This window comes from Penicillium crustosum (genome assembly GCF_028827405.1).
Source record: "Penicillium crustosum strain IBT 35664 chromosome Unknown utg000001l_segment0_segment0, whole genome shotgun sequence".
In the NCBI taxonomy this organism is placed as follows: domain Eukaryota; kingdom Fungi; phylum Ascomycota; class Eurotiomycetes; order Eurotiales; family Aspergillaceae; genus Penicillium; species Penicillium crustosum.
The window spans coordinates 503983-528822 of record NW_026623122.1 but is presented as its reverse complement, the minus strand read 5'-3'; the positions used below and the strand labels follow the sequence as shown (position 1 = coordinate 528822).

At 49.1% G+C, this 24840-nt stretch overlaps 7 protein-coding genes across 7 annotated transcripts; 5 read left to right on the top strand and 2 right to left on the bottom strand.

Moving 5' to 3' along the window:
- Positions 1–228: 228 nt before the first annotated feature.
- Positions 229–1593, top strand: N7487_000203 (NAD(+) diphosphatase; the record flags this gene model as incomplete). Its single annotated transcript, XM_056867952.1, has 3 exons — positions 229–325; positions 383–829; positions 890–1593. 3 exons carry the CDS (start codon positions 229–231, stop codon positions 1591–1593), a joined length of 1248 nt encoding a protein of 415 aa, XP_056732736.1.
- A 1302-nt stretch (positions 1594–2895) lies between these two features.
- N7487_000202 (DUF3176 domain-containing protein) lies at positions 2896–4344 on the top strand (the record flags this gene model as incomplete). The annotated part of the gene is made up of 3 exons (XM_056867951.1): positions 2896–3428; positions 3488–3661; positions 3900–4344. The coding sequence occupies 3 exons, from the start codon at positions 2896–2898 to the stop codon at positions 4342–4344; spliced, it is 1152 nt and encodes a 383-aa protein (XP_056732735.1).
- N7487_000201 (uncharacterized protein) lies at positions 4314–4886 on the top strand (the record flags this gene model as incomplete). Its single annotated transcript, XM_056867950.1, has 1 exon — positions 4314–4886. One exon carries the CDS (start codon positions 4314–4316, stop codon positions 4884–4886), a length of 573 nt encoding a protein of 190 aa, XP_056732734.1.
- Positions 4887–5082: 196 nt separating this feature from the next.
- On the bottom strand, positions 5083–9624 carry N7487_000200 (uncharacterized protein; the record flags this gene model as incomplete). The annotated part of the gene is made up of 2 exons (XM_056867949.1): positions 5083–9165; positions 9223–9624. 2 exons carry the CDS (start codon positions 9622–9624, stop codon positions 5083–5085), a joined length of 4485 nt encoding a protein of 1494 aa, XP_056732733.1.
- A 1930-nt stretch (positions 9625–11554) lies between these two features.
- Positions 11555–13066, top strand: N7487_000199 (putative flavin dependent monooxygenase; the record flags this gene model as incomplete). The annotated part of the gene is made up of 2 exons (XM_056867948.1): positions 11555–11625; positions 11680–13066. 2 exons carry the CDS (start codon positions 11555–11557, stop codon positions 13064–13066), a joined length of 1458 nt encoding a protein of 485 aa, XP_056732732.1.
- A 394-nt stretch (positions 13067–13460) lies between these two features.
- Positions 13461–17157, top strand: N7487_000198 (uncharacterized protein; the record flags this gene model as incomplete). The annotated part of the gene is made up of 5 exons (XM_056867947.1): positions 13461–13676; positions 13768–14539; positions 14589–15316; positions 15372–16163; positions 16216–17157. The coding sequence occupies 5 exons, from the start codon at positions 13461–13463 to the stop codon at positions 17155–17157; spliced, it is 3450 nt and encodes a 1149-aa protein (XP_056732731.1).
- Positions 17158–17906: 749 nt separating this feature from the next.
- Positions 17907–24576, bottom strand: pksP (polyketide synthase alb1; the record flags this gene model as incomplete). The annotated part of the gene is given in 6 exon segments (XM_056867946.1): positions 17907–19568; positions 19625–20380; positions 20437–23205; positions 23220–23861; positions 23922–24213; positions 24282–24576. 6 exon segments carry the CDS (start codon positions 24566–24568, stop codon positions 17907–17909), a joined length of 6408 nt encoding a protein of 2135 aa, XP_056732730.1. The 5' UTR covers positions 24569–24576.
- Positions 24577–24840: the final 264 nt, after the last annotated feature.

The window sequence follows — 24840 nt, the reverse complement described above, 5'->3', positions numbered from 1 at the left end:
GGGTTAAATCCGATCAAAACGTGTAATCATCTTGTATTGATGGATAAATGTCCCGAGGCCGCTGATTAATGTGATTCCTCACGGCTGGGCAGCCCTGCCCAAGCCCTTCAGGGCTGTTCCTGGGATTCCACTTTCTTAATACCTTGAATATAGACTCATGAAGTGATTTTTTTCTCTTGTTAATATTCTACTCTAGACAGTTATTGTTGGCAATCCAGCTCTTACAGAATGAGCACGACCACTCAAATCCCTAGCCCAGCTCATATGCTTGCGGATTCCATGTTGTCCCGACACTTCGGCAAAGAGACGGTGAATTACTTCTCCAGTAAGATTTTCTTGAAGTCACATATATTCGGTGCAAATAGATCTAAAGCATTTGCAGGCTCTCCAATCAACCGTTTATCGTTCTTACGCTCTGACCATCCGTTCCTGTCTGCGGCTCTGAAGCACCCTTCGGCCCGATTTGTACTGTTGAACAACCTAGCCCCCTTGACTCCGTCGCCAGCACAGCTACACTATGCCAAGTATGACGATGTGCGGAATCTTGTGCCCCGGGATACTTTCGATACATCTGAGGAAGACATGATCAAGAACTATGATTCGCGCAAGACACACCCGACCCTTATATTCCTCGGATTGGACGAGAGCCGTAAGGAAGAAGGTATGGCGTGGAAGATTTACTCGGGCACACCGTATTTTGCAGTCGATGTGACCCCCAAGGGTCCTGAAGAACAGCAGACTGCAGCAAAGGATGTGATCAGCGTCATGGAGGCGAAGGGACTGTCTTTCTTCCAGGCGCGAGTTGTTATGTCCTTCTCGGCAGATGAAGGTACGAAGATGCGATATTAATTTCTAGATTGATAAAAGGGAACTAACCAATTCGGAATAGCTGCTATCTACGCACAGGCACGTGCACTGACGGACTGGAATACTCGCAACACCTTCTGTGGGACATGCGGCCACCGCACTCTGCCCGTGAATGCAGGAACCAAGCGCGCTTGTCCGCCAACGGATATTGCACGAGCAACTGAGGGCAATACGGAACAACGGCCGGAGTGCAATACCCGTACTACGCTGTCAAACCTTTGCTTCCCCCGTACCGATCCGACTATCATTGTGGCGGTGGTTTCCGCTGACGGCAAGCGGATCCTGCTCGGGCGCTCCAAGCGATTCCCGCCAGGGTGGTATTCCACCTTGGCTGGATTCATTGAGCCAGCCGAGTCGATTGAGGATGCTGTGCGGAGAGAGGTATGGGAGGAATCGGGTGTCACTTTATCCCGCGTTGTTATTCACTCCTCGCAGCCTTGGCCGTATCCGGCTAATTTGATGATTGGTGCTATTGCCCAGGTCAGTGACCCCGAGCATGAAACAATCTGTTTACAGCACGATCCTGAGTTGGAGGATGCGCGGTGGTTTGAGATTGAGGAGGTGGAGGAGGCGCTGCGTATTGGCGTAAGTGACTTGGGTTCTGAGGCTGGTCCGGAATACAAGGGCGGGTTGCGGTTGCCGCCTCCTACGGCCATTGCCAATCAGTTGATTCAGGCTGCTGTGAGCGCGGAATATTTTGCGGCAGAGAAGCAGTCTAAGATATAAAATCATGATTCTTATGATAACGCATCACTATATATACCATTGATGAATTTAGACCTTCACTATCTATCTCTCAACACTGGCATTATGTATATAGACCCCCATTTTCGGTACTCAATTGTCTGTTCAAATGTCTACATGGGTATGGCCACCTTCAGTTGCAAGGGTTAGATCCTTGTCTCTCTCACATCGTATTTGGAAAAGGACTATGACTATGTATCACGAGCCGCAGTAAAACAAGTATGTTTCATCAAGCTCCCCCTTGACGACACCTGCAGCCTATTGATAAGCATTAGAAAAACGTTCACTAACTATGTGCATATAGCCAGCTTACTCACTATGGCATCTTTGAATTCCATGACAATTGCTTTCTCCCCCTTAATGAGGTCTTCCGCCATGGTGATTCGATCTTTGTCGTATGTGTGCGCTCGATCAAAGTCTAGCCAAACAGCTGTCTGAACCATCCGCGACAATCATCATATTCCGCGGTTTTGGATCTCTATGCCGCATTAGCGCTTTATGTATCTGGCGAATCCCCTCTTGGAAATTTTTTACCCACTGTGGCGTGAGATTTTCCAAGGTGATCGTTTCTAGGCCGGGGATGTACTCGAGAAATAGAGCATTAGGTGGGTATCTAGTTATCTAGGTATATATGACTTCTTTGACTTAGTTACTACCTTTATAATATATATCTGTTGGCGGATATCAAAAGAAATATGAATGAGTAGGTAGATACAAAAATCTTTTTCCTAGAATTGATATATGTCGGCTTGATATCGTCGAGTTTCATAGTTTCTAAAGTTCAAGTTGTTTACAAAAAGAAAATTGTGGGAAATTACGGTGGATCGACTCCTTGGCAAGGGTCCAGCACTGCAACATCAATCCTCCAGTTCTGTCTCTCTTCGCAATCTTCTACGTTGGGAATCCAATATGATGCATACCATGCTCGATCTATTCTCATCAATTCGATTTAATGTCCGAAATATCCCTGAAGAGAAGACCCTCGAAGCGCCTTGGACTGACGATCCTCACTTTCTCAAGCATAGCCCCGCATAGCCTCATGTAGCTTGCCTCATGTAGGCTGTTTATCAATATGGGGGCCAAACGGGGCCAAATTCCAAGAGATGAAATGGCGGCACAGCATTGCTTAATATTAATGGCATCCGGTCTGCTCCTTACAATCCTCTTTGGTACAGTCCATATCGACTCCGTACATCGATGTGCCACTGTTGAGCCACATCCCAAGCCCTAGGACTGACCATCTTTCCCTTGTTGCCATTGTGATCCGTCCAGTATCTCTTCGAAATGGTCCGGAATCAAGAACCAGAAGAGTCACCTGTGTCTCCTGTACATTCAAATGAAATTGCACAAAATGCACAAGAGGCGAACACACCCACACAATCGCCTAGGATCCTTCCTGTTGAGCCTCATCCCGAACTAGTAAATGAACCTCTAGTGCACGGCACGGCAGACCAGAAAACCAAACTAAAGGACAGAGAAAATCCGTCCATATGGCAGCTTATCTCGAACATATTCATCTGGGAGGTACTAGCTATGGTCTTATCCTCGGGTGTTCTAGTCGCGATCGTTGTGATCTTGACACAATATGATGGTCATCCTCAACCGGCCTGGAGGTTAATGTCACTGAACTCGGTAATCTCCTGGTTAAGTACTGTCTCGAAAGGGTGTGTCTTATCCGCTATCAGCGAGGGAATAGGACAGCTGAAGTGGGTATGGTTCACACGAAAGAGTCGACCCTTAGTTGATCTGGGTGCCTTCGATGGGGCTAGCCGCGGGATATATGGTTGTGCGGGCTTAGTTTGGAAACTACGGGCAAGGTATGTATCTGCGTATTCTTGCGGTCACGTCTTGACTAGGGACTTATGATACTATATAGACATTTTGCAGCCCTGGGCAGTCTAGTCGTTATCCTCGCCATTGCCTTTGACCCTTTCATCCAAAATTTGATCCACTACTACCCTAAACTCATTGCCGATTCCTCGGGGACTGCAATCGTGTCGAGCAACGTTAAATACGATGCTATAGGTCCTATATTGGAAACTGATAAGACGTTGAGTGGTGTTCTTTTGATCTGAATGTCCCTAACCCAAGTGTATAGGAACCTTTTACCTTGATGCGGAAATGAAAGCCAATATTTACAACTCGATATTCAACAGCGACACGTCAAAACCATGGTCCATCCCGCGGCACACCTGTAGCTCAGGAAACTGTACCTGGGATCCAATAGCTACACTGGAAATGAGGGCGAGTTGCACGAACATAACAGACTGATTGAAAACCGAATGCAGTGACCAAGACGTCAAAAGACCTGCTTCAATCGAGCCGATGTGCTCTGTTTCGATTCAAGGCGGCACTAGTAACACCAATAATATCTCCGCGGCTTTCCAGTTGAATACATACAAGGGCACCCCGATCGTGATAGGATCGACAGACAGTTTCATCTACACAAAAAGCCTCATCCCTGCTATCCAACTTATCGCCCCACATGACCTACCAGAAGGCCAAGTGACATGGAAAAACACCTTTTCGAAGGGTTTCAAATGGGAGGCCATAGAATGCAGCATTGAACCTGTTGTGCACAGCTTCCGCGCGAACGTCACCAAGGGCGTTTATCACCAAGAAACACTGGGCATTTCGAAGAATGGATCTTTCGACAACTCGATCCACAAGAACTACCACATGCATCCCCCTTGGGACCAGAGATGGGCGTTGAGCCAAACAAAGACTTTGTGATACAGAGGAATTCGCTCGCAGCGATCCGATACTTTTTCCAAAACTTCTTCGCTGGTCGAGCGCGGCTCGATCTTTTCGGTTTTACTTTCACTCCTGACAGCAAGCAATATAAATACGCGACGGCAGATTTGATGCAGTTCATCACACTTGCGAACATGACGGGTTGCGCCGTTGGAACTATCAATAAAATGCACTGTGCTATGGATAATGTTGCTCAGGCTATGTCAAAGGCTATTCGGGATAATGCCTCGCCTTCAAACGTCACTACTGCTGGACAGGCAATGTCCGCCAGGACACACATTTCCATTCATTGGCAGGGGATCATTCTTCTGGTGTTGGTGTGGCTGTTAGGCCTTGTCACGTTGATAGGCACTGTTTGGAAGACCCGCACAGCTAGGATTCCCACTTGGAAGAATGAGACGATGCCGCTCTTATCTTTATATAGGAATGGTCAGAATGAGAAGCCAGAGAGTGATCAAGTGATGAAGAACGAGATGGTGATGTTATATCAAAGTGAAGGCAAAATGGTGCTGTCTGGTTAGTTGTTAAGGATACGGACAGGTGTGTGTGCTGCATTTGTTCCTGAAGAATAGAGATGCCGATATGTATATATGAGAGAGTACACAGTACTCGCGAAAATTTTTGATTTGTTCATGTGAATTGTTTTATTTCAATTCGTAGGTACATGGGAATTGCGACAGATGCCACGCCAAGTATCAAGATATTAACACAGCCATTTCAAATATTAGCATACAACGTGCCATCCCGTAGCTCGTGGACACTGCTGCTTCCACTGTTTGGAGAACCGACCTCGGTGTAACGAGTGCCATCCCGCAGTTCATGAATGGTGACTCTTCGGTTGCTTTTGCGCTTGCGCTGAGAGCCACGCCTGGAATCCGGACTCCCTGACTCACTCGGCACTTGACTGCTTGGTGTCATATCGCGCTCCTGGCTGTCGCTCTCAATAGCTGCCTGGAGCATATGGTCTGCGACCCTATCTGAGCCAACCTCATAGTACCATCGACGTAGGCCAGAGGCGTAGGCACGCTCCTGCGCGTCATATTCGACAGGGGGTCCGTTCGTCTCGGCATCGGGACCCGAACCGTCGAATACTGCCCATGCGCTGGAGTCGACGCTGACAAGCATCACGGTATGATCGAGGCTCCGAACCTTAAAGTCGCGTAAGAGTATGGCGCTGCCTTCTGCCAATGATGGCATTGAGGCCTTGTGGCGCCGGAAAATCTGAGCACGAAGAGTCGTGCCAGCCATAGAGGGGTCGGTAAGCTGGATAGTCACGAACCAGTCTTTCGAACCGGATTTGGCTCGGGTTATCGGTGAAGCCTCGTGCACGATTGAGATGGTATCGACCAATGCATTGTAGTGATCAATGAGTGTAGCAAGCGGGGCGAAGTAGGAAAGCTTGCTGCGCAGTCCAGAGGCATTACGATCGGGTCCCGGGGGCTGTTCAGCGGGAGCTGCCGGTGTTTTTGGGGATTCGGCGCCGATCACAACCTCCAGAGAGCGGCTAGGTTCGGGCGTTGCTGGGGGTTCTGCGGCTTCAGCGAGTTTTGAAGGAGGCATGGAATCATCATGTCCATCAACGTGCATCTCTCGTTGGATATCCTTTATAGGTTCTGCTTCAAGACCATCATCTTGGTTGGACTCTGACGAGCCAACAAGATGCGATATTCTATCCAGACCAGCAGTGGCGTCATTTTCTTCGATCGTGAATGAAGTTTCAAGTTCAATATCACGAACGAGCTCACGTGTGGATGCATTTTCCTGGGTGAGGTCTGGGGTCAAGAGTTGGTGCTCAAATGAAGGCCCAATGGATGGCGAGACTCGACCACCAAGGGCCTCAGGTCCTTCGGGTCCTTCGACAGTCGGTTCATGTTCATGTTTCAACAAAAAATCGGCCATGGCATCTCCAGCAGATGAAGGGATAAGCAAATCAGATTGTCCGTCCACAGGGAGATACTGCCCAGCATGACTTTCGACTTCCGAGAATGAGGCTTCATGATGAGATTCAGGCATCTCAAGCAAATTTGGATCAACATTGCCTGGTTGCCCCTCATCAGAGTTCTGATCAATTGGCACATCCATCTCTACGTCAGTTATGGCTGCATCATGATATTCCTCGTCGTCGGCTTCTTCAGCGAGCCCCGCATCTTCCATTTCTCTATCTTCGTCCTGCTCAGGGTTGGGCGGGTTGGGTGATACCACTTCAGATGGATGGTCTGTTTCATAGTGGTCTCGGGTCGACTCGTCATCATCTATGTCACTCTCATGAGCTCGATCATCTTCTTCATTGTACTCGCTCTCTTCACGTTGCTCTGCGTCAAGGTTGACCGCAGTGTAAGATTTGTCGTGATCGGCTTCTTCGATGAGCTCCGCCTCTTCTGTTTCTTTATCTTCATTTTGCGCAGGGCTGGGCAATACCACTTCAGATGGATGAGGTGTTTCATAGTGGTCTGGGGTCGACTCGTCGTCGTCCATGTCACTCTCGTGAACTCGGTCGTCTTGTTCATCGTATTCGCGCTCTTCACTTTTCTCTGCGCCAACTGTGGCCGCAGAATGATGCTCGTCGTTGTCAGCTTCTTCGATGAGTTCCGCGTCGTCCATTTCTTTGTCTTCATCCTGTTCAAGGTTGGGTGATGCCACTTCAGATGGATGGGCCGTTTCATAGTGGTCTGGGGTCGGCTCGTCGTCCTCCATGTCACTCTCGTGAACTCGATCATCCTGTTGGTTGTATTGACGCTCTTCGCCGTCTCCGCTCCCGTCATCTTCCTCGCTCTCTTGGCGCTCATCGATGTCTGAATCTTCTTCCTCAGCTCTGTCATAGCCATCCTCTCCACCGACATACCACGGCTCTGGATATTGCTGTACACCCGTTGCAAACTCAGCTGTAGCTGGAGAGACATCAGGATATCCGGATTCGAAGCGGTGTGAATGGTCCTCTCGTTCTGTTGACTGCGAAGTTGAGGCTACCGGATAATTGGAAGCAGGCTCATCGTCACTGTCACTGTCGAGCACGATTACTTCTTGGGTTCCGGTCTGCGAAGGCAGGTTCTGTTCCTGCTCAGACTCTTCACCACTGAAGTCGTCTTGGTCCAATCGCGATTCCAATCGAGGATCACAAGGGTAATCCTCGTTTTCATATTCATCTTGTGAATCATAATTATCCACTGACTCCGCATAGTACGCTTCTTCATCCTTGGCCATTCCATGATTTTCTTCACTGTATCCTTGACTGGGTGAACGATCGATGCCGTAATCCATTTCTTTTTCATCTTCTATGTCTCTCTTCCTTTCAACTTCCTCATCTCGAGCGGTTATCATTCTCTCAAGGGCATCAATTGCATCCTGGTCGAAGGTGGTGGGTGATTGTGGATAGTTGATGGACTGAGGCTCTGGCTCAGAATGTTCCTCGTGAGATCCAACATTATGGCGAACATTTTCAATGCCAAGATCAGCTTCGGCAATATCTGAGCCATCGATCCCTTGCGAGGATTCAAGTGATTCATCTTCCAGGCCCTCCCCCAAGCGCGAAGGTGATGCTGAAGCATCGCGCCATAGGCCACTGACATCGATGAGACGTTCGTCATTTGTTTCATCTGATGCTTGAGCTTCGTCGGCGGGGTTTTCGGTGCCCATATCAACTTGAGCGACAGTAGATTCACCGCTGACATCATGGGAGTCATCCGATTCAACTGCCGAGCCCGAAAGTGGTGCTGGATGGTCGTGGTTAATATCGACGGTATGCTTCTGCTCTGCTTCATTTGACGTTTGATTTTCGTCGCCAGTAGTGTTGATGATCACATTAGCATCAACATCTGACTCCTCAATAACTTCGGAGTGAATGATCCCAACTCCTTGTTTTTCTGGTAGACCTTCTACGTTTGGATATGATGCCGAATCATCGCGGAAGCCAAAGCCGGCGTCCAAGACATGTTCTTGCTGGATGGCTTCAACATCCGGATCAACTCGTTCCACTGTCTCCGTATGAATGGGATCAATGGCGCTGGTTTGAGGGGTCTCGATAGATGATGTTTCGGGTGTTGCTATGGTGCCCATTTCCACAGGAACAGATCGATTCTCCTGGGACTGCGTGGGCGCAGCAGTCCATGGCAGGGGATAGCCAGACGAGCCAACATGATTAGATACAAGGGGCGAAGGGATCGGGAGCCCCGGAGAAGGGATGGGTCGAATCTGCGGTGTATCCGTTGGCAGATGAAAGGGTGTTCCATCTTTATCAAATTGTTCATGGGTCAAAGCACTTGACTCGCCGGAAGGCCTTTCAAGGATACCCCCGGTCAATTCAAGGGAAGGTTTCACGAACACCGGAAGCGGATTTTGTGGTGCATCCGCTGTGAATGTTGGAGCTTGTGCAGTATCCGGCATCGGCTCATCTGAAGGCTCACTCGCCAAATCTGCCTCGTCGAGCTCTTGGTCGATAGATTGTATCAAAGCCTGTTCCCAATCCACAGGGGCTTCTTGCCCATGGGGGCTTTCTGGCTCATTGATAACACGCCAATCTTCCCTGTGAAGGCTATACCTCGGCCTTTTTCTACCTTTCCCGGGAACAAATCCATCTTCCTCCGCAAAAGCATGGAAGGTGGGACGGATTGTTCCTCCGAATGAGGTTCGGGCAGACTCAAGGAATACCGGTGATCCCCAGAGGCGTGCACTAGAAGGCAGGTTGAGTTCGGGGTTGATAGATTTCCCACTAGGAGTTGTAGGCGGTGCGAGTTCGGTTTCATGCGGTGCTGTCACTTGCGGCTCAACTGATATTATCAACGGAGGCTGGGAAGATCGGTAGATCTAGATGGACAGGAGTCAGTCGCTGTGAAACACATATCCAGTTTGGGAGTAACATACCTCGAGAAACACGCCATTCTCCCAGTGCGCATCCCACGCGACTGACCTTCCCGGAGTTTGCTGGACGCTGTCATTGCTGACAAACTTGACATCTTTCAAGGCCAGACAAACAGTATCCCCAATTCCGATATGCGATTCTGCGACCTTTTCTGCGACCCGCCCATGGAACGTGGCCTTGATTTGTCCTTTGGCGCCCCTCAGGCGGAAATCCGGCTCCGCTAACAGAAGGCTCACAGACTTGGTTGAAGAGGAGTATGGCCACACAAGTGCCACAGCTGCAAGAAAAGACTTTTCGGCCACTTGCTCAATGTCGGGAGAGAGCTGAGCGATCGGAACTCTAGTCAAATGCGCCAGCGCATTCGGCGCGGGAAGCTGCTCGGGGGACTGCTCGATCGCATTCATTGCGCCGGTTTTCCCAAGCCCGACTGTTGCTTTGTCAAATTGTCCACATATCAAACAAGAAGAATAGTTGAGATAATATAAAGAGGATCAAAAAAAAATTGCGACTAAAGAAGAGCGTGGGCTGAAAGGAACATGTAAGGGAATATTTGGTGCAACAAAGAGTTGACAAGCTGAAGCTCCGTCAGGTAATGGTACAGTAAAATCATGAGGGGAAGGGTGTAATTTACGTATTGTGAAACCCAAAATTACCCCCCTTGGATTGTTGGTTGGTCGGTGATACATCCATGGGTTAGTACGACTCCTGTATTTCTTAATTTCAGCTGAGCTTGCGGAGACATTATTATATTATTAATATATCAATTAGGATCAAATGACTCGTAGGAGCTGGTAGTGACGAGCTAGGCTCTATTTATTTAAGGCTTGTTGAACAGGGTTTATGTAGACTCGCCTTTGCCTCTATATATTTGACACGTGCCTGGCTGGGATATTTCTCACAAACTGATCGGCAATAACAAAGTCGCGGGGGGCTATCCTTCAATCCCCAGGCGAGATCATGTGGATGGCAAGTTGGAATATACTATGTGGTATAAGAATAGTTTGTGCGGGATGGCTGAATATCCCAAAACGGAAATTGAGATCATCTAGGTTTCCTATTTAGGTAATTCCAACTCCGCCTCTCGTATGTCACTCCATCTATGAGATTCTGATATTTCACCGTTACGGGGTTAGATATGACAACTATGTATCATAATTATGTGGGACCTAGACTTCCATCGTCATCAGAAGGCCAAGAGGCAGTATATGATCGATTGAGGATTTCCGATTATTTGGTCGTTATAAGACCCTTAAATCCGAGCCTGGGAAATATTTGAACTTCCCAGGATCTATGGATTCGCATCCTCACATATCTGCAATCTCCACCCTTGTATTTTACTAAATTTTGGAAAATGTGACCTACATGCCTGTTAATGATTCTAAAAGCGTTTCTTGAAAAATACGGATATATTGGTCAATGGCATCTGTGGAGCTGTCACATTTTGTCGAGAATGTGGTTCTCTAGTTTTGCGAGTATGGAGCGATGCTGTCTTATGAAAAGGGGTGGGGGCTGAAAAGTTGGCTTCCAGGGAGATGAAGATCTCTCATCTGAGAGTCTAAGCAAAGATCAAGTGCATAGAAATCAGCAAGAGAGAAGGATTGGAGATCGAGAATGGCGGAGAAGTATGATTGTTAGCACTATTTGCATTGCGCGTGTGGATGGCGGTATAGGAATGCCAGCTAATCTTGTTGGGGTGTTCAGACGAAATAATGCTTAGACCATATATCATCGATCTGAAGTAGACTCTACCCGGGGATCTTGAATGTTACCTGGGAGGACAACGAGACGGAATTTTTTGGAGACCTCGGGATTCCATAACACTTAGGTGATATATCACGTAGTGTTACAGGAAGAGGAATATATAAACTTGATGTTGGGGCTTTCGTATAAAGACAAACTTACTCTTTATATTTACCCGTCCAGATGAAAGTGCTCCATATAGCTGCGCTCAGCAGGTTATGAATTGGGGTAGTAAAATGGATATATTTGACAACTAGGACTACATGGGGGGCTAATTTAGTACGATACTGCCATCATAATCAAACATTATAATAGGCCTATTGCACTTACCCGATCTTTAACAAGAGAGAAACGATATCGTGAGAGCGGAGGGTTTTACTGTGTAAATTGAATCGGTGCTTTCTCCGATAAAGTGGGGTTATCGTAAAACGGGTACATAACCAGCTAAATGAGGTAGTAGTACGGAATACACTAACGTAGCTCCACTATGGTGAAAGCACTAAACATCAGGCCACTTCTAAGTTGTATCTCGCAACTGAACTCGAATTTCAAATTACATAGGTTACTCGTAACTATCAAGAGCTCGTTGAAAGCATGGCAATCACAAACCCCATTCGTCGAGTAGCTGTCATCGGCGCAGGGCCGTCTGGCCTTGCTGCAGTTAAGTAAGCGGGGTTGTTACATACTCGCCCTCAACATGGCAATGCTGACTCGCTCAGATACCTGCTCGCCGAAAAAAGTTTCGATCAAATCGCGGTCTTTGAGCAAAGAAGCTCCGTGGGAGGAGTTTGGAACTATACTCCGAGTTCCTCTAAGAAGGGGATTTCAATAACTGTCCCACATTTAACCCCTCACGAGCCAGTTGAGAGGCCAGTATGGGTTGATTCTGCTGAGGGGCGTGAAGCAACATTCGTGTCCCCGCTATACGATCGACTGGAAACCAACATCCCTAAGGAGTTAATGCGTTACTCGGATCAAGCCTTCCCATTGGAATCCCAGCTCTTCCCCAAGCACCGGACAGTGAGACAATACCTGGAAGATTATGCCGAAGATATCAAAGGCCTCATTCAATTTGAGACACAGGTCTTAGAAGTGAAACTCAAGGATGAAACTCTAAGTACCTGGAGTTTAACAACAAAGAGCCTTCCAACCGGCATTGACACAACTCACACGTACGATGCTGTGGTGGTTGCAAGCGGTCATTTCACGGTCCCTTATATACCCGACATCTCGGGAATACAAGCCTGGGATGCATCATACCCCGGTGTCATCTCTCATTCCAAGTTTTACAACTGCCCAGAACCTTTCCAAGGGAAGAAAGTAGTTGTGGTAGGAAATTCTGCTTCCGGGCTTGACATTGGTGCGCAAATCAATGAAGTAAGCCAAGGCAAACTTTTACTCTCACAACTATCTGAATCCTACTTGGCTGCACCCCCAAATGGCGATAAAATCATCTGTCCGGAGATAGTCGAGTTTCTTCCTTCGACAACCCATGAAAGAGGTATAAAGTTTGCGGATGGCCGCGTTGAGGAACATGTTGATGCCATTGTTTTCTGCACCGGTTATTTCTATTCATATCCTTTCCTGTCTTCACTCAACCCACCAGCTGTGACCCACGGCTGGCGAACAATGAATGTCTACCAGCAGTTGTTTTACATAGACCACCCGACTCTCGTCTTCCCAGTGCTTTCCCAGCGGGTTATTCCATTCCCTATGGCTGAGAACCACGCTGCTGTTTTCTCTCGTGTGTGGTCCGCACGGCTTACACTTCCACCAAAAGATGAGATGAAGGCATGGGAGGCTTCTGAGATTGATGCCAAAGGAGATGGAAAGGGGTTTCACCTGCTTCCATTCCCCATGGATGCTGACTACCTTAACTTTCTCTACGACTGGGCGGAAAAGGCCGAGGCACGACCTGGACTGTCTAACAATGGACAAGGTAAACTTGGTACTCGGTGGGGTGAGCGGGAAAGATGGATGCGAGCCAATTTCCCAGATATTAGGCGTGCTTTTATACAGCGAGGTGACGAGCGAGGCGAGATCAAGAATCTAGCAGAGCTTGGTTTCGACTTTGAAGAGTGGAAGAGACAACAAGATGATCATTGATTTATTGTTGCTCAACCTGTACCTACAATGTCAAAGTAATCTATATCAATTAGAAATACAATAGTTGTACACCTTTGAATTATTATATAGACAAATAAGCCTAGAACGTAGACCAACATGTCACTATCCCCAAATCTTGTCGATTACAGCCGATAAGCGTTATCACGTGAAGCGGGCTCACTATCCGTCCGTCCGTCGCGCCGCGCCGGGCATTTACCCTCTTTCATATACCTTCGCTTTGTTTTGGGAAGTGTTAGATGTTTCCCAGAATTGAAAATTGTATGTGTCGTGGATCAATGCAGCTCGTGTGAGCTTAAACTTGAGTATTGAACCTACACTCTCATTTCACCCCCGTCATGTTGTCCAACATCTCCCCGAGACCAATCGCCCGCACATGATGTTTCGGGAGCAGCCTTACCCGCCGAAACTCGATAGTCAGCACAGAAAGAATACTGACAGGCCTCCAGCTACAACTGTGGTTATTAGCGATAGCAGTGAAAGCAGCGACGGTAGTGATTCGGACGACCAGGAGTGGCCTATAAAGTGTATCCTCCGTGAAACAGACACCGAGTATCTTATTGATTGGGAGGGTCCATACGATCCAACTTGGGTGAGTGTCTTTGGAATTTCTGGACATAAAAGGCACGAAAGAAATGTTTTGCGAGCTTGTGCTAATATATGCGCTTGCTTTGCTTGTTTAGGAACCCAAAGAGAACGCGAGCGAGCTTGCTATACAGGTCTGGAACAAGCGGAAAGCTCGGCGACAAAGCGAGCTTAATAAGAAATCGACACGGGAGAGGATCACTCAATCGCCAAGTGTCATCGAGATTTCTTCGTCATCAGAAGCAAGCATAGGCCCAGAGGACCGCAACGGCACGCCCTTCGACAACGAGACTGAGCAGAGTGACGCTGACTCTGGTAATTACTCAAGAGCTTCCTCATCATTGTTTGTGCGACAAGAGGGCCTTTCAGAGATAGCAGACTCTCTTCAATCCCAGTACATCGAAGCCTCAGGCTGCTTCCACGGGACCGAATCTCCACCCCAATCTCTCTCCGATTCTTCTCTACCCCTAGTCGCTAGATCGACAATCTCTCGCTCGCAGGCGCACGCCACGCTTTTTGAATACATCCCCGAGTCATCTACTCCGCCTGAATACCTGCAACCAGGTGAGTGTAACGACACTAGTACGCAGCAGCCTAATCCGACTTGTGACTCAACGGGCGGTGCGGTTGATAGCTGCTCATCGCATCGACAGTACTCTGTGGAAATTAGCAACGTGCTTGCATTCCCACACCCAAATACGCCGGGTCTTGGACTGAGCTCCAAGATCTCCGAAATAACTGAGACACCTACTCATCCAACTGGCTCGGGAGCTGATTTCTCGTGCCCCGGCTCTTTCCCTCTTGACAATACTCCATCTCGCAGCCATTTCATTTCACAACCTCTTGGCCCGCCTGGCCGCATCGTCGGAGGTAGTGTAACATAAGCATCAAATTTGATATTTTGCTCACATTTTCACAGGCCGCGACCTTTTCCAGTCAACTTATCTAAGCTCAATCCCAGAGACAGTTTTTCAACACTTGTCACAACATCCAGAACATCTCAGCACTGAACGTTTTACTCAACCGACGCTTTCATTGTCAAATCTTGCGGAAGAAGGACCATCTGCCGAAATCATGGCAGACAAAGAGCCCAAGCCATCGGATCCTTCTCTCTCCGATGCCCCTTTGGACCGATACAATCAACTGCCAGGGTCAACTCCAGCGGAAAAGATGCGGAACGCCTGGGCCCGACTCAGCGAAGAGAATCCATCTGAACTATCGCAAACAGCCAACGCCGTCGAAACTCCATCTTCCGTGGGGGATATCGAGGCTTCGATCCCTGTATCTGTCCCCGAGACAACCGCACCACTTAGTGTCAGACCCGACACAGACTCCTTTTCCCATTCACATACCGCAGTCCACCATGGCCATTCTGAACCTTTACTACCACCATCAGAACTAGCTCACGGAGGCCATATGAGTCAACCTTCACTGCAAACTATCCACCCCAGCGCGTTGACCGTCGGTGGCATGGATGATGTGGTTGCGCCCGGGTCAGTCCACCTTGGGCCATCTGAATTTGCTGTCACCCTTCCGATGGATTCTCGTGTGAAGGACGACTACGAACGAGTGCTATCAGATGCAGCTGCAAGTATACGCCAGTTTTTCGAAAGCTTTCAGTCGAATACTCAAATTTCTCAGCCTGAGGTAGGTGGGGAATCTCTCTTCATTATAATTCATATTTCTAACATCATGCGCACAGCGAGAGGGTTTACACTCACAGATGCGAGAGGTCATAGCGCGGTTGAGCAATGTTTCGACCCATCCGGACTTGAACATCTCCGACCATTTGAAAGACGCTGATCCCGACCTCGCGAAAGAGGCATCCTGGGCTGAATACTCCAGTGCAAAGTTTCTCCTACTCGGTCATCTCATAGAGATAGTAGGTACGAATGAGCTCCACATTATTCTTGCTGTTCAAGACGAGAAGAAACAGGCAGTTCTTGAGCGTTATCTTCAAGGGAAGGGTTTTGCATATACCCGACCCCGTGGGGAGATGGGCAGCACCCTGGAAGTTTCCCTGGCCAAGGGGTTGCTCAGCTTTGGAATTCATTCCAGTGAGACCGCCCGTGAACTCTACAAACCTCCGTCTGCTATTTTCGCGTTGGATTCGTATTTTAGACCCAAAAGTCCGTCCGTGCAGCACCTCCGAACGACTTATGCCCGGAACGGGAACTTGCTTCCCGTCATCTGGTTTCTTGTCGCCAACACGAGTGAACATATCGAGCGTTGTTTGCCCGACTCACCAGAGCCCGATCGATTGCGTTTACTTGTGCACTACATTGCCCGTCTCCATGATGAGGTCGGTGATCTCCAGGATGATGCCCTCGGCGTTCATGAAGACGCGGAAGAGATTCTTGGATACCTCTTAGATAGCGTTGCTGGCTGGCCACTGCCTACTATTGAGCCTTTGAATCTTGTGTCTCTAGAGGAGTTAGAGTGCTACAGCTCTTCCTCTGACGATGCGATGCCGCCGGCTCAGAAACGCACACTGGTAAGGATCCCACATTTTGATGTATCTGAGTTCAACTGACTCTTCGGAACAGGACGAAGAACCTGAGGAACACTCGTCGAAGCGCGCACGAGTCGGTACCCAAGAGAACAGCCAGTTGACCGAATCAACCAAGCCTCCCAGTCAAACACTGGACCGTGATTTGCAATCACTAGAAAAGAATCTTATTCAGATGAAACAAATTCACGCGAGTGAAAAGGCCCAGTTGCAGGCTGAGCTTGCTAGGGCAAATTCTCGATTCCAAGAAATGGAGAAGTCACTGGGTATTCTACAACACCGTTACGAGACTCGGACAAAGCAACTCCACGCCACTCGCCAAGAGCGTGATCGCGTCACTGAAAGCAAGCCGTCTCTGGAACAGCGCGTAGAGAAACAAAAGGAGACTATCTCTAGTCTGAAGGAAGAACGAACAGAGCTAAAGCGAGAGCTCGACGAAGCCAGACAGGCACTCAAAAATGGCGGTGGTAGTTCTGCTGAACTGGAGACAGCACGTGAGGAAATCCGCCGCCTGGTCAAAGAAAACTCGAACCTTGAGCGTAAGGCTGAGTTCGAGAAAAACCAATCCGAGTACATGCGAGAGCAATATCAAACTGCGTCTACAGCGGCCGCTCAGTCCGGCACAGAAAGCCGCCTTTTGGCCGCCGAGAATGAGAAACTAAAGCGCAAGGCTGAAAGCAATGCCGTCCAACTTCGTGAGCTGCACATGAAGGATGAGTCGGCCCGTCATCTAGCTCGGATTGAAGAGCTAGAATTAACTCTCGCTACGCGTGACGAATTCCTACGCAGGAAGGAAGATGAGCTTCGTGAAATCCGGAAGAATCGTCCATCAACTCGGTCAACTAGCACTCAACCACGAAGCCCCAAGTGGGGCGGCAGCCGTCCGACCAGCCCCGGGGTTGGTCATAATGGCAACGGCAATGGCGGCCTTGGAGGTAGGGGCAGTGCGCTACGATACAGTTCAGAGATGCCTTTCTAAGAACATTACTCAATCTCCCCCATTCTTCCCATACCTCCTCTTATTGATCATGTTCTTGGCGCGCGTTTCTCTCACCCCGGCCAATCTATGACGTCTAGGCACGATACATAGACGGGCCATCTGTCCTTTGCGAAACATTTTACAATCACATTAGCTAGATCTTTATTCCTTTCATCCGCTCATTACGACATTGCATCTTTCTGGCGTTCCATCCATCCATTGCGACTTTCCCATGTACCCATGAGCGATTTTTCTTTCGCGAGAGTAAAGCGGATCTCGAATGCAACAGTATCTGAGTCTTGTGTCATCTCCAAGCAAGTCCTGCTGCTTCATTCGATTTTTGTGGTAGTTCTTTTCGCCACAGCTCCAATGACAGATATCTTAGTGTTTTTGTTCGAATTCTAGGCTGCACCTCTTTTCGGGCACCTCTTTTCAGGCTTCCAGGGCTGGGAGGTGTTCAATGTTAGATTTCAGCTAGCTGTTTAATCGATGTCTTCAAAATCAAACCAACACTTCCAATTGTAAAAAAGCAAACTGAATTTCATATTCGATAATTATTATTAAAATGCAACCCACACGTATCGTAGGGTGACGGATTATGTATACACTAAGATAATAAGACAGGGGAGGAAAGAAAGAACTTTGTCCTGGGCAACAGCATACAGAATGGACAGATAAAAAGAAAAGAAAGGGTTCCATGTACAAATCTCCAGGAAATAGACATGTCGCAGCGCAACGATGCAATGTGTTTACACCGAAGCCATAGAGTTAGCAATGAATGTAGCTAGCTCCTTGGCCTTTTCGCCACGAGTCATAGTGAAATGATTGGCATCCTCCATAACGGTAATGCCACCGACATGCTTCGGTCCGACAAGGGTATCCCAACCATTCGGACCGAGGTCAGTACGGTTATTCAACAACCAGAGCATCTCACGAGGATCGGCGCTACCATCCGCAGCTGGTGCAGGGCGGGCATCACCTGGCTTAGAGCAGACACCATCCTTGGCCCAAACCATGAAGGTCTTGGGGAGTTTTTCGGCTAGCTTGGGGTCCTCATAGGGGAATGGAACCGCCTTGTAAGCGTCCAAGGAGTCGATGAAGGCCAGGAAGTGAGGAAGTAGCCACTTGGGTGGAGGCGCCTTGCCTTCTCCAAACAGTCCGATCGTATCGAAGAAGCTGTAAAGACGCGGAGGTAGCTTCTCCAGTCCAATGGGGAAGGGTGAGTCTAAGAGAAGCAGGCGCTCCACTCGCTCGCCTTCCTCGAAGATCAATTGGCGAGCGGCGTCGTAGGCACAGATACCACCAGCGGACCAGCCACCGAAGTTGTAAGGGCCAGTGGGCTGGCGGCGCCGAATCTCAGCAACGTAAGGAGCTGTGAGCTCGTCCAGGCTGAACTTGAGGTTCTCGGGGGTGCGCATGTATGGGCAGTTCAATCCATAGACGCACACGTCGGGAGAAATTCCAGGGATGGTAGAATATGAGGTAGCAGAACCAGAGCCATCAGGGAACAAGAACAGACTCTGAGTCGCTGTCTTGGGGTTTCCTTGCAGAAGGATCGAAGTGGCTGGTGGGTGCTGAGGAGCAGTGCTGGGAGCGACCACCGGGGCTTGGACAGGGATTTGTTGGGGAAGTCTGATTGGCTCCGCGGGAGCGAGCTTAGGCTTCAAGTCCAGAGTAGTCTCGATATCATCGAGAGTTTGGTTCTCAATAAAGAACTCTCCAGGGAGATCGAGATCGAGATCTTCACGGATCTTACCGAGAACTGTGAGTGACATCAAGGAGTCTAGACCCATCTCAGCAAGGTTTACATCGCCTTTGAGGTCCTCGGGCACAACACCGATCTCCTCGGCCAAGATAGAGGCAATTACGTCCATGCTGTCATTTTGCTGCTGCAATCCATGTGTCATTGACTTCTCATTTGCGGGCGTTGGCATGCCACTGGTGTTTGGAGACGACAGGTCGGTCGAGGATGCGGCTGAGGACATGTCGCCTTCGCTGCTTGAGCCATCACTGCTTTCACCAGGATCCATCTGAGCTAGGAGACGTTTGAAGTCTTTAACAGTTGGGTGATCCACGAAGATAGTGGAGTCAAGATCGAGGCCCATATCCTCGCGGTATCGCCCGGTGACAGTCAGCGAGAGCAGAGAGTCGACTCCATAATCGGCGAAGTTGAGATCATCAGTCATCTCAGATGCCGAAAGTCCAACCTCTTCGCACAGGATTGCAAGAGCGCGTGTAGCCAGACTTGGAAGTCCAGATTTTGGTGAAGGGGAAACCTTCTTGGTGGCGGTAGGCTTTGCCTTCTGAACATCAATGGGAGCGGGAACACGCTTGGCAGCAGCTGGCTTGGGTGCCGGAGCTCCACCGGGAGGAAGAGCCATGTCGAGGATCTTCCGTGCCAGAGCTTGGAACTATATTGTATTCTGTTAGTATTTCATTCAAGAGCTCAGATGACTGTTCAGCATACCTTAACACCACCATAGACAGCGACGATATCATCTCCCTCAAACATATAGACATCTCCAGCCCAGATAGAGTCTTTCCAGGGTTGCATCCTCACGTAGGTGCGGTAAGTGACACTGGAGTCGAACTTCTTCAAGCATCGCATCGAGTCCCATCCATGATTGACGAACACTTGGTTCTTAGAATCGGTGTTATCACTAGCGTTCATGATAAAGCCAGACAAGTGACCGATGCTATCAATCCAGAATGGATTGCGATGGAAATTGCCCGGTGGGGCCTCAAACTTGACCAGAGCGGTAGCCTCGTGTTGATCACTGTCGAGGATGACTTCGCGAATGGATTTGTAGTTCTCATCATAGTCAACCAGAGAAGCAAAGAGCTTGTAGACCATTCCTCGCTTCATACGGTGAGCCTGGCCAGATATCGTGCTCTCTTGAAGATGCTCAATGCTTCGCTTGATGAGGTAAGAGCTGCGCTTCCACTCGAGCTCGTAAGGACTGGGATCAAAGAACTTGATGTTGCAGCTGGCGTGATCAAGTATCTTCTTCCCCTCTGGGGTCACAGACCACACCTGCACATTGGCATTTTCTTCGGCCCAGTTTGCGGTGGCTGAGACGCGGAAGAGTTGCTTGCCTCCCTTGGCAATAAGCGGTTTAGGTACCATCATGTTGCAAATATCAAAGCCGCGATCCTTCCACTCGGGCTTGTAGTTCTGAACTAGATATTCACCGAGTGTTTGTGCAATATCGGCGTACAAGGACTAAAAGTTCAATTAGCAAACAGATCGTTCAGGTGCAGAAATTGATATATGCATACCGATGGAGTAAGGCAGGCACCGTTCACCTTGTGACCTGCAATGACACGATTGAGCTCGGGATCAGCAATGTCATTCTCGATGACGATAGATGCCGACGAATTGTCACCACTCGTCTCCAAAACTTTCTGGGCTGCTGACGACAAGAACACAGCGACTGGTGCAGCCTCGGCCACTGGTCCCGCAGGTGCACCCTTGAGCAGACAGAAGTTATTGGTGTAAGGAATCCAGTAGTTCTTGAGATCCCACTTGTAGGAAGGAAGTGGGAGAACTTTGTGGCCGGCGGTAAAGTCTTGGTGATATTCCTTCCATCCAAGCTCAATTCCAGCCATATAAAGAGCCGAAACACTAGTTGAAAGAACCTTCCACGTGTCTTCCTGGCGACGGAGAGATGCCACAGTAGTTGTCTGAGGTCCAAAAGTTGCCTTGACCATCCCAGAGCAGACTGGGTGAGAGCCAATCTCAACCCAGATTGTCTTGTCGTTCATCAGGTTGGTGTGCCGGGTAGCTTCCAGAGCGCCCAAGAAATTGACAGTCTCCCTGCAGTGGCGGGTGAGGTAGTTGGGACCAAGCAACTCGCTGTTGGTCTCATTGATGACATCTCCAAGAAGGGCAGATACGAATGGAATAGACGGCGCATTGAAGTTGACCCCCTTTCCAATTTCAGCAAGGCTCTCAAGAATGGGTTCAACCTGAGCCGAGTGGAAAGCAAATGGTACATTCAGCTTGGTAGCCTTGAAACCTTCGTTGGTAAGGGTTTGTGCAAGCTCATCAATCTTCTCCCTGGCGCCACTGATAACAGTTTCGCTGGGCGCATTGATACAAGCAACCTCGGTAGCCTCGTTAAGGAACTGCTTGACCTGTGCTACTGAAGACTTGACAGCAAGCATAGCGTGGGTTCCAACCTTGATTTGTTCAGTGAGAAGTTGGGCACGTCGCCCAGCGAGGTAGATCGTGTCACTGGTTGTCAAGACACCGGACGCATTCAGAGCGGCAAACTCGCCGAGGCTGTGACCAATGACAAAGGCAGGGGAAATGCCCAGAGACACCCAGTACTTGGTCAATGCCATCTGCACACAGGTGGTTCCGAGCTGGGTAACGACCGGACTATGCTCTTCAATTGGAACGCTGCCATCGACTAGGGACAGAATAGACGGGAAGCCCTGGCTCTGGCCAATACAGTTCAAGTGCTCAATGTGGGTGCGGAATTGCGAGCAACTCTCAAACAATTCGCGTCCCATGCCTGCGTACTGAGCACCCTGGCCGGTGAAGATAAAGCCAATTCCAGGTGCATTGACTGGAGCTGGGCTAATGCTGTCTCGGTTGACGATAGGAGCCAATCCACTCCTGACTTCATCCAGAGTCGATCCAGTAACGGCCACCCTGAAGGGATGATGAATACGCCTTGCTGTAGTTGTGTAAGACAGATTGGCAAGGAGACTAGCATCGTTGGAACTGAAAGAGTTCTTGTTTGTGTCGATGTACTGCACGAGAGCGGAGATGTTGTTCTTCAAAGAAGATTGAGACCGAGCAGAGACAAGCACAGGATGGGCAGACCGGGAGTCTACTACATTCTCCTCGGCGAGGGGGCCGTCCTCGACCATCAGAGCAGTATTACCACCGGCGGCCGAGAAATTGTTAACAAAGGTCTTTCGCTTGCCACCATTTGGTCTGTTCCAGGGGGTAGGTTCAGTGGCAATATGGACGTTGCGCTGAGGGAAGTCTGTCGGGAAGTTGTGGTTAATCTTGGTCTTAATGCCACAGTGAGGCGGGATCATGTTCTTCCGCATCATCATCAAGACTTTGATCAAAGCTGTGACACCAGAAGCAGACTCTCCGTGGCCAACGTTTGACTTTGCTGAACCGAGGTGAAGAGATTGAGTTGGACCACGACGGTAGTCAGGAGCGAAGACATCGAGAACCGACTGCATCTCCACTGCATCACCTGCCTGGGTACCAGTTCCGTGCATTTCGATATAGCTAATCTCTTTTGGATCGCTGTTGGACTCATTGAGCAGCTTGTCAAAGATGAAGGACTGTGCTCCCACATGAGGCCGAGTAATCGAAACAGCCTCAGCTGAGTGGTTGGTATAAGCCCCTCCAATGATACCGTAGATAGGATCATTGTCTGCCTGAGCATCCTCGAGTCTCTTGATGACAATGGAGCCAATTCCGTCAGCTCTGCAATAACCATCAGCACCATCGTCAAAGGTGGTGCAGTTTCCGGTCCTTGAGAGGAAGTGGCCACGGTCGAGACCCGCATGGTTGTCAGGATTTGTCAGAATGTTGACTCCACCGGCCACGGCCGAGTCGCATTCATTCCTCCACAAGGAGTTACAAGCGACATGAATTGCCGCAAGACTTGAGGAGCAAGCTGTATCCACGCTGACACTAGGGCCGCTAAACTTGAAATAATAGTTGATGCGACCAGGAGTAAAAGCACGGTTACCACCGGGGATGAAGTAGGTATCAATGTCCTGACCACTGTTGATCTCACGGTAGTCATCACTGGTCATTCCATAGAAGACACCGACGCGGTTCTTCTGCGTAGATGGAGTGCTGTCAGGGATGAATCCTGCCATTTCCAACGCCTCGTAAGCAGTAAGAAGTGCCAGACGTTGAGCGGGGTCTGCTTGAAGTGCTTCACGGGGAGACATATTGAAGAATCGAGGGTCGAACATTCCGGCGTCGTTATACCAGCATCCATACTGAACTTGGCTGGTGTTTCTTGTCTTTCCGTCCATATCGACGTGAGCCTTGACATCCCATCGCTCTGGGGGACCACCTCGCGGTGAACGTCCAGTCCTTTTTTCAAAAGGTCCCAGAATGCCTCGGTGTCGGGTGACTCTGGGAATCTTCCTGAGAGACCGATGATTGCAATTTTGGATTGCTCAGCACGGCCGGTTCGATTATCTCCCTCAGAATCCTTCTGAATATCGCCAATTTTGCTGTCAACCTCGAGGTTGGAGGCTCCAGCCTTTTTCAATGAATTGAATAGACTCTGGGTCGCAGTACTGGAAATTGGGAACAGAGTGCATGTTGTGGCGGATTCCAAGATTGACTGGCAAGATTCGATGACCTTATCCCAGCAGAGCTGTCTTTGCAGGATCTCCTCAAGGGAAAATCTCAACAGCTGCTCAAGGCTTTCAGCTTGAAATTCCTCGCCCGTCTCACTCGACAGAACAGGGATCTGAGGCACGTAGGTCACGAACTGTTCGGTAGGCCAAGATTCCAGAATGCGGTTAATATCCCTGTCATCATACAGATGCGAGGCATGGTACGGGCCGTGAATTGGAACTCGTGTGGGCTTGTGCTCCTTCGACAGGCTATCCTCAATGAAACGGCTCAGGAAAGTCGGAGGGCCACTGATCGTGAGTCCATTGGGGCTGACTGCGCTGATATAAGGCTGAGAAACCCGGGGCAAAGCCTTGAAGATATTAACAACAATCCTTTTTTATTCTAAGTTGGTTTTGAGAAAGAGACTCACATTCTTCTTTGCGTACTGTTGGATCAAATCCCGAGCCTCGGGCTCGCGGATGCCAGAGATTAGTACAGACCAGCTTGACGTTGCCGATTTGCTTGGTTCGATGAGCTCCTGTACCCTCAAGACACACATTCCGAGCCGCAAAGCAAGAACAACGGTCTCAATTCCAGCTGCAATGAGCTCTCCAATTGTTTTCGAAGAGCTCACAGCGGCAGATGCGAGCTGACCTGTGCAAAGACCTATAATGCAGCTCTCATCGCCCGATGGATAGGCATGACCCAAATCGCCATAATAGCTAGCAGACGTTGTTAGCGAGTTTGATTCCAAATATAGCCTCTCTATCAAAGGCTGAAATATGCTTACTGGATGAAACATCCTAGTTGGTAAATTGTCGTCAATGCGCTCTCCAGCGCTGGGTTCGGGCCTGACTCTTTGAACCTCGCGAGAAGATCAACGATACTGGTAAAGCGCGGGAACTGCTGACGCTCCGATGGTGGAAGCGATGTAATCTCCTTGCGCAACGCATAGTAAGACTTTTGGAAGAATGCCGCCAGTAGCGAGTCATTCTTCGCATGCAGCAGACGACGAAGGCCCGAGTCGAAATCCGCAGTCTGGTCTCCGAAGAGATATATATGACTGGGGCCTTCCATAATCTCCCCTGTAGCAAATACACAGTTTGATGTATGGAGAAAGAAGAAAGGTTTAGATCAAGCGCAAATCGACGGATATCATACTTTATAGAGGGTGTGACGGGGGCATTTTCCATTTAGTGGGTCAGCAGCATATTACAAACGACTATTCTTTTTCAATTGTCTTAGTAGTAACCAAATAGGAAGCAGAAGGGCTTGGGTCCCAGATTCATTCTTGTAAAACAGGATTTTATGGTATGGTAACCCAGCTGGAACCATTGGGAAACGTATGA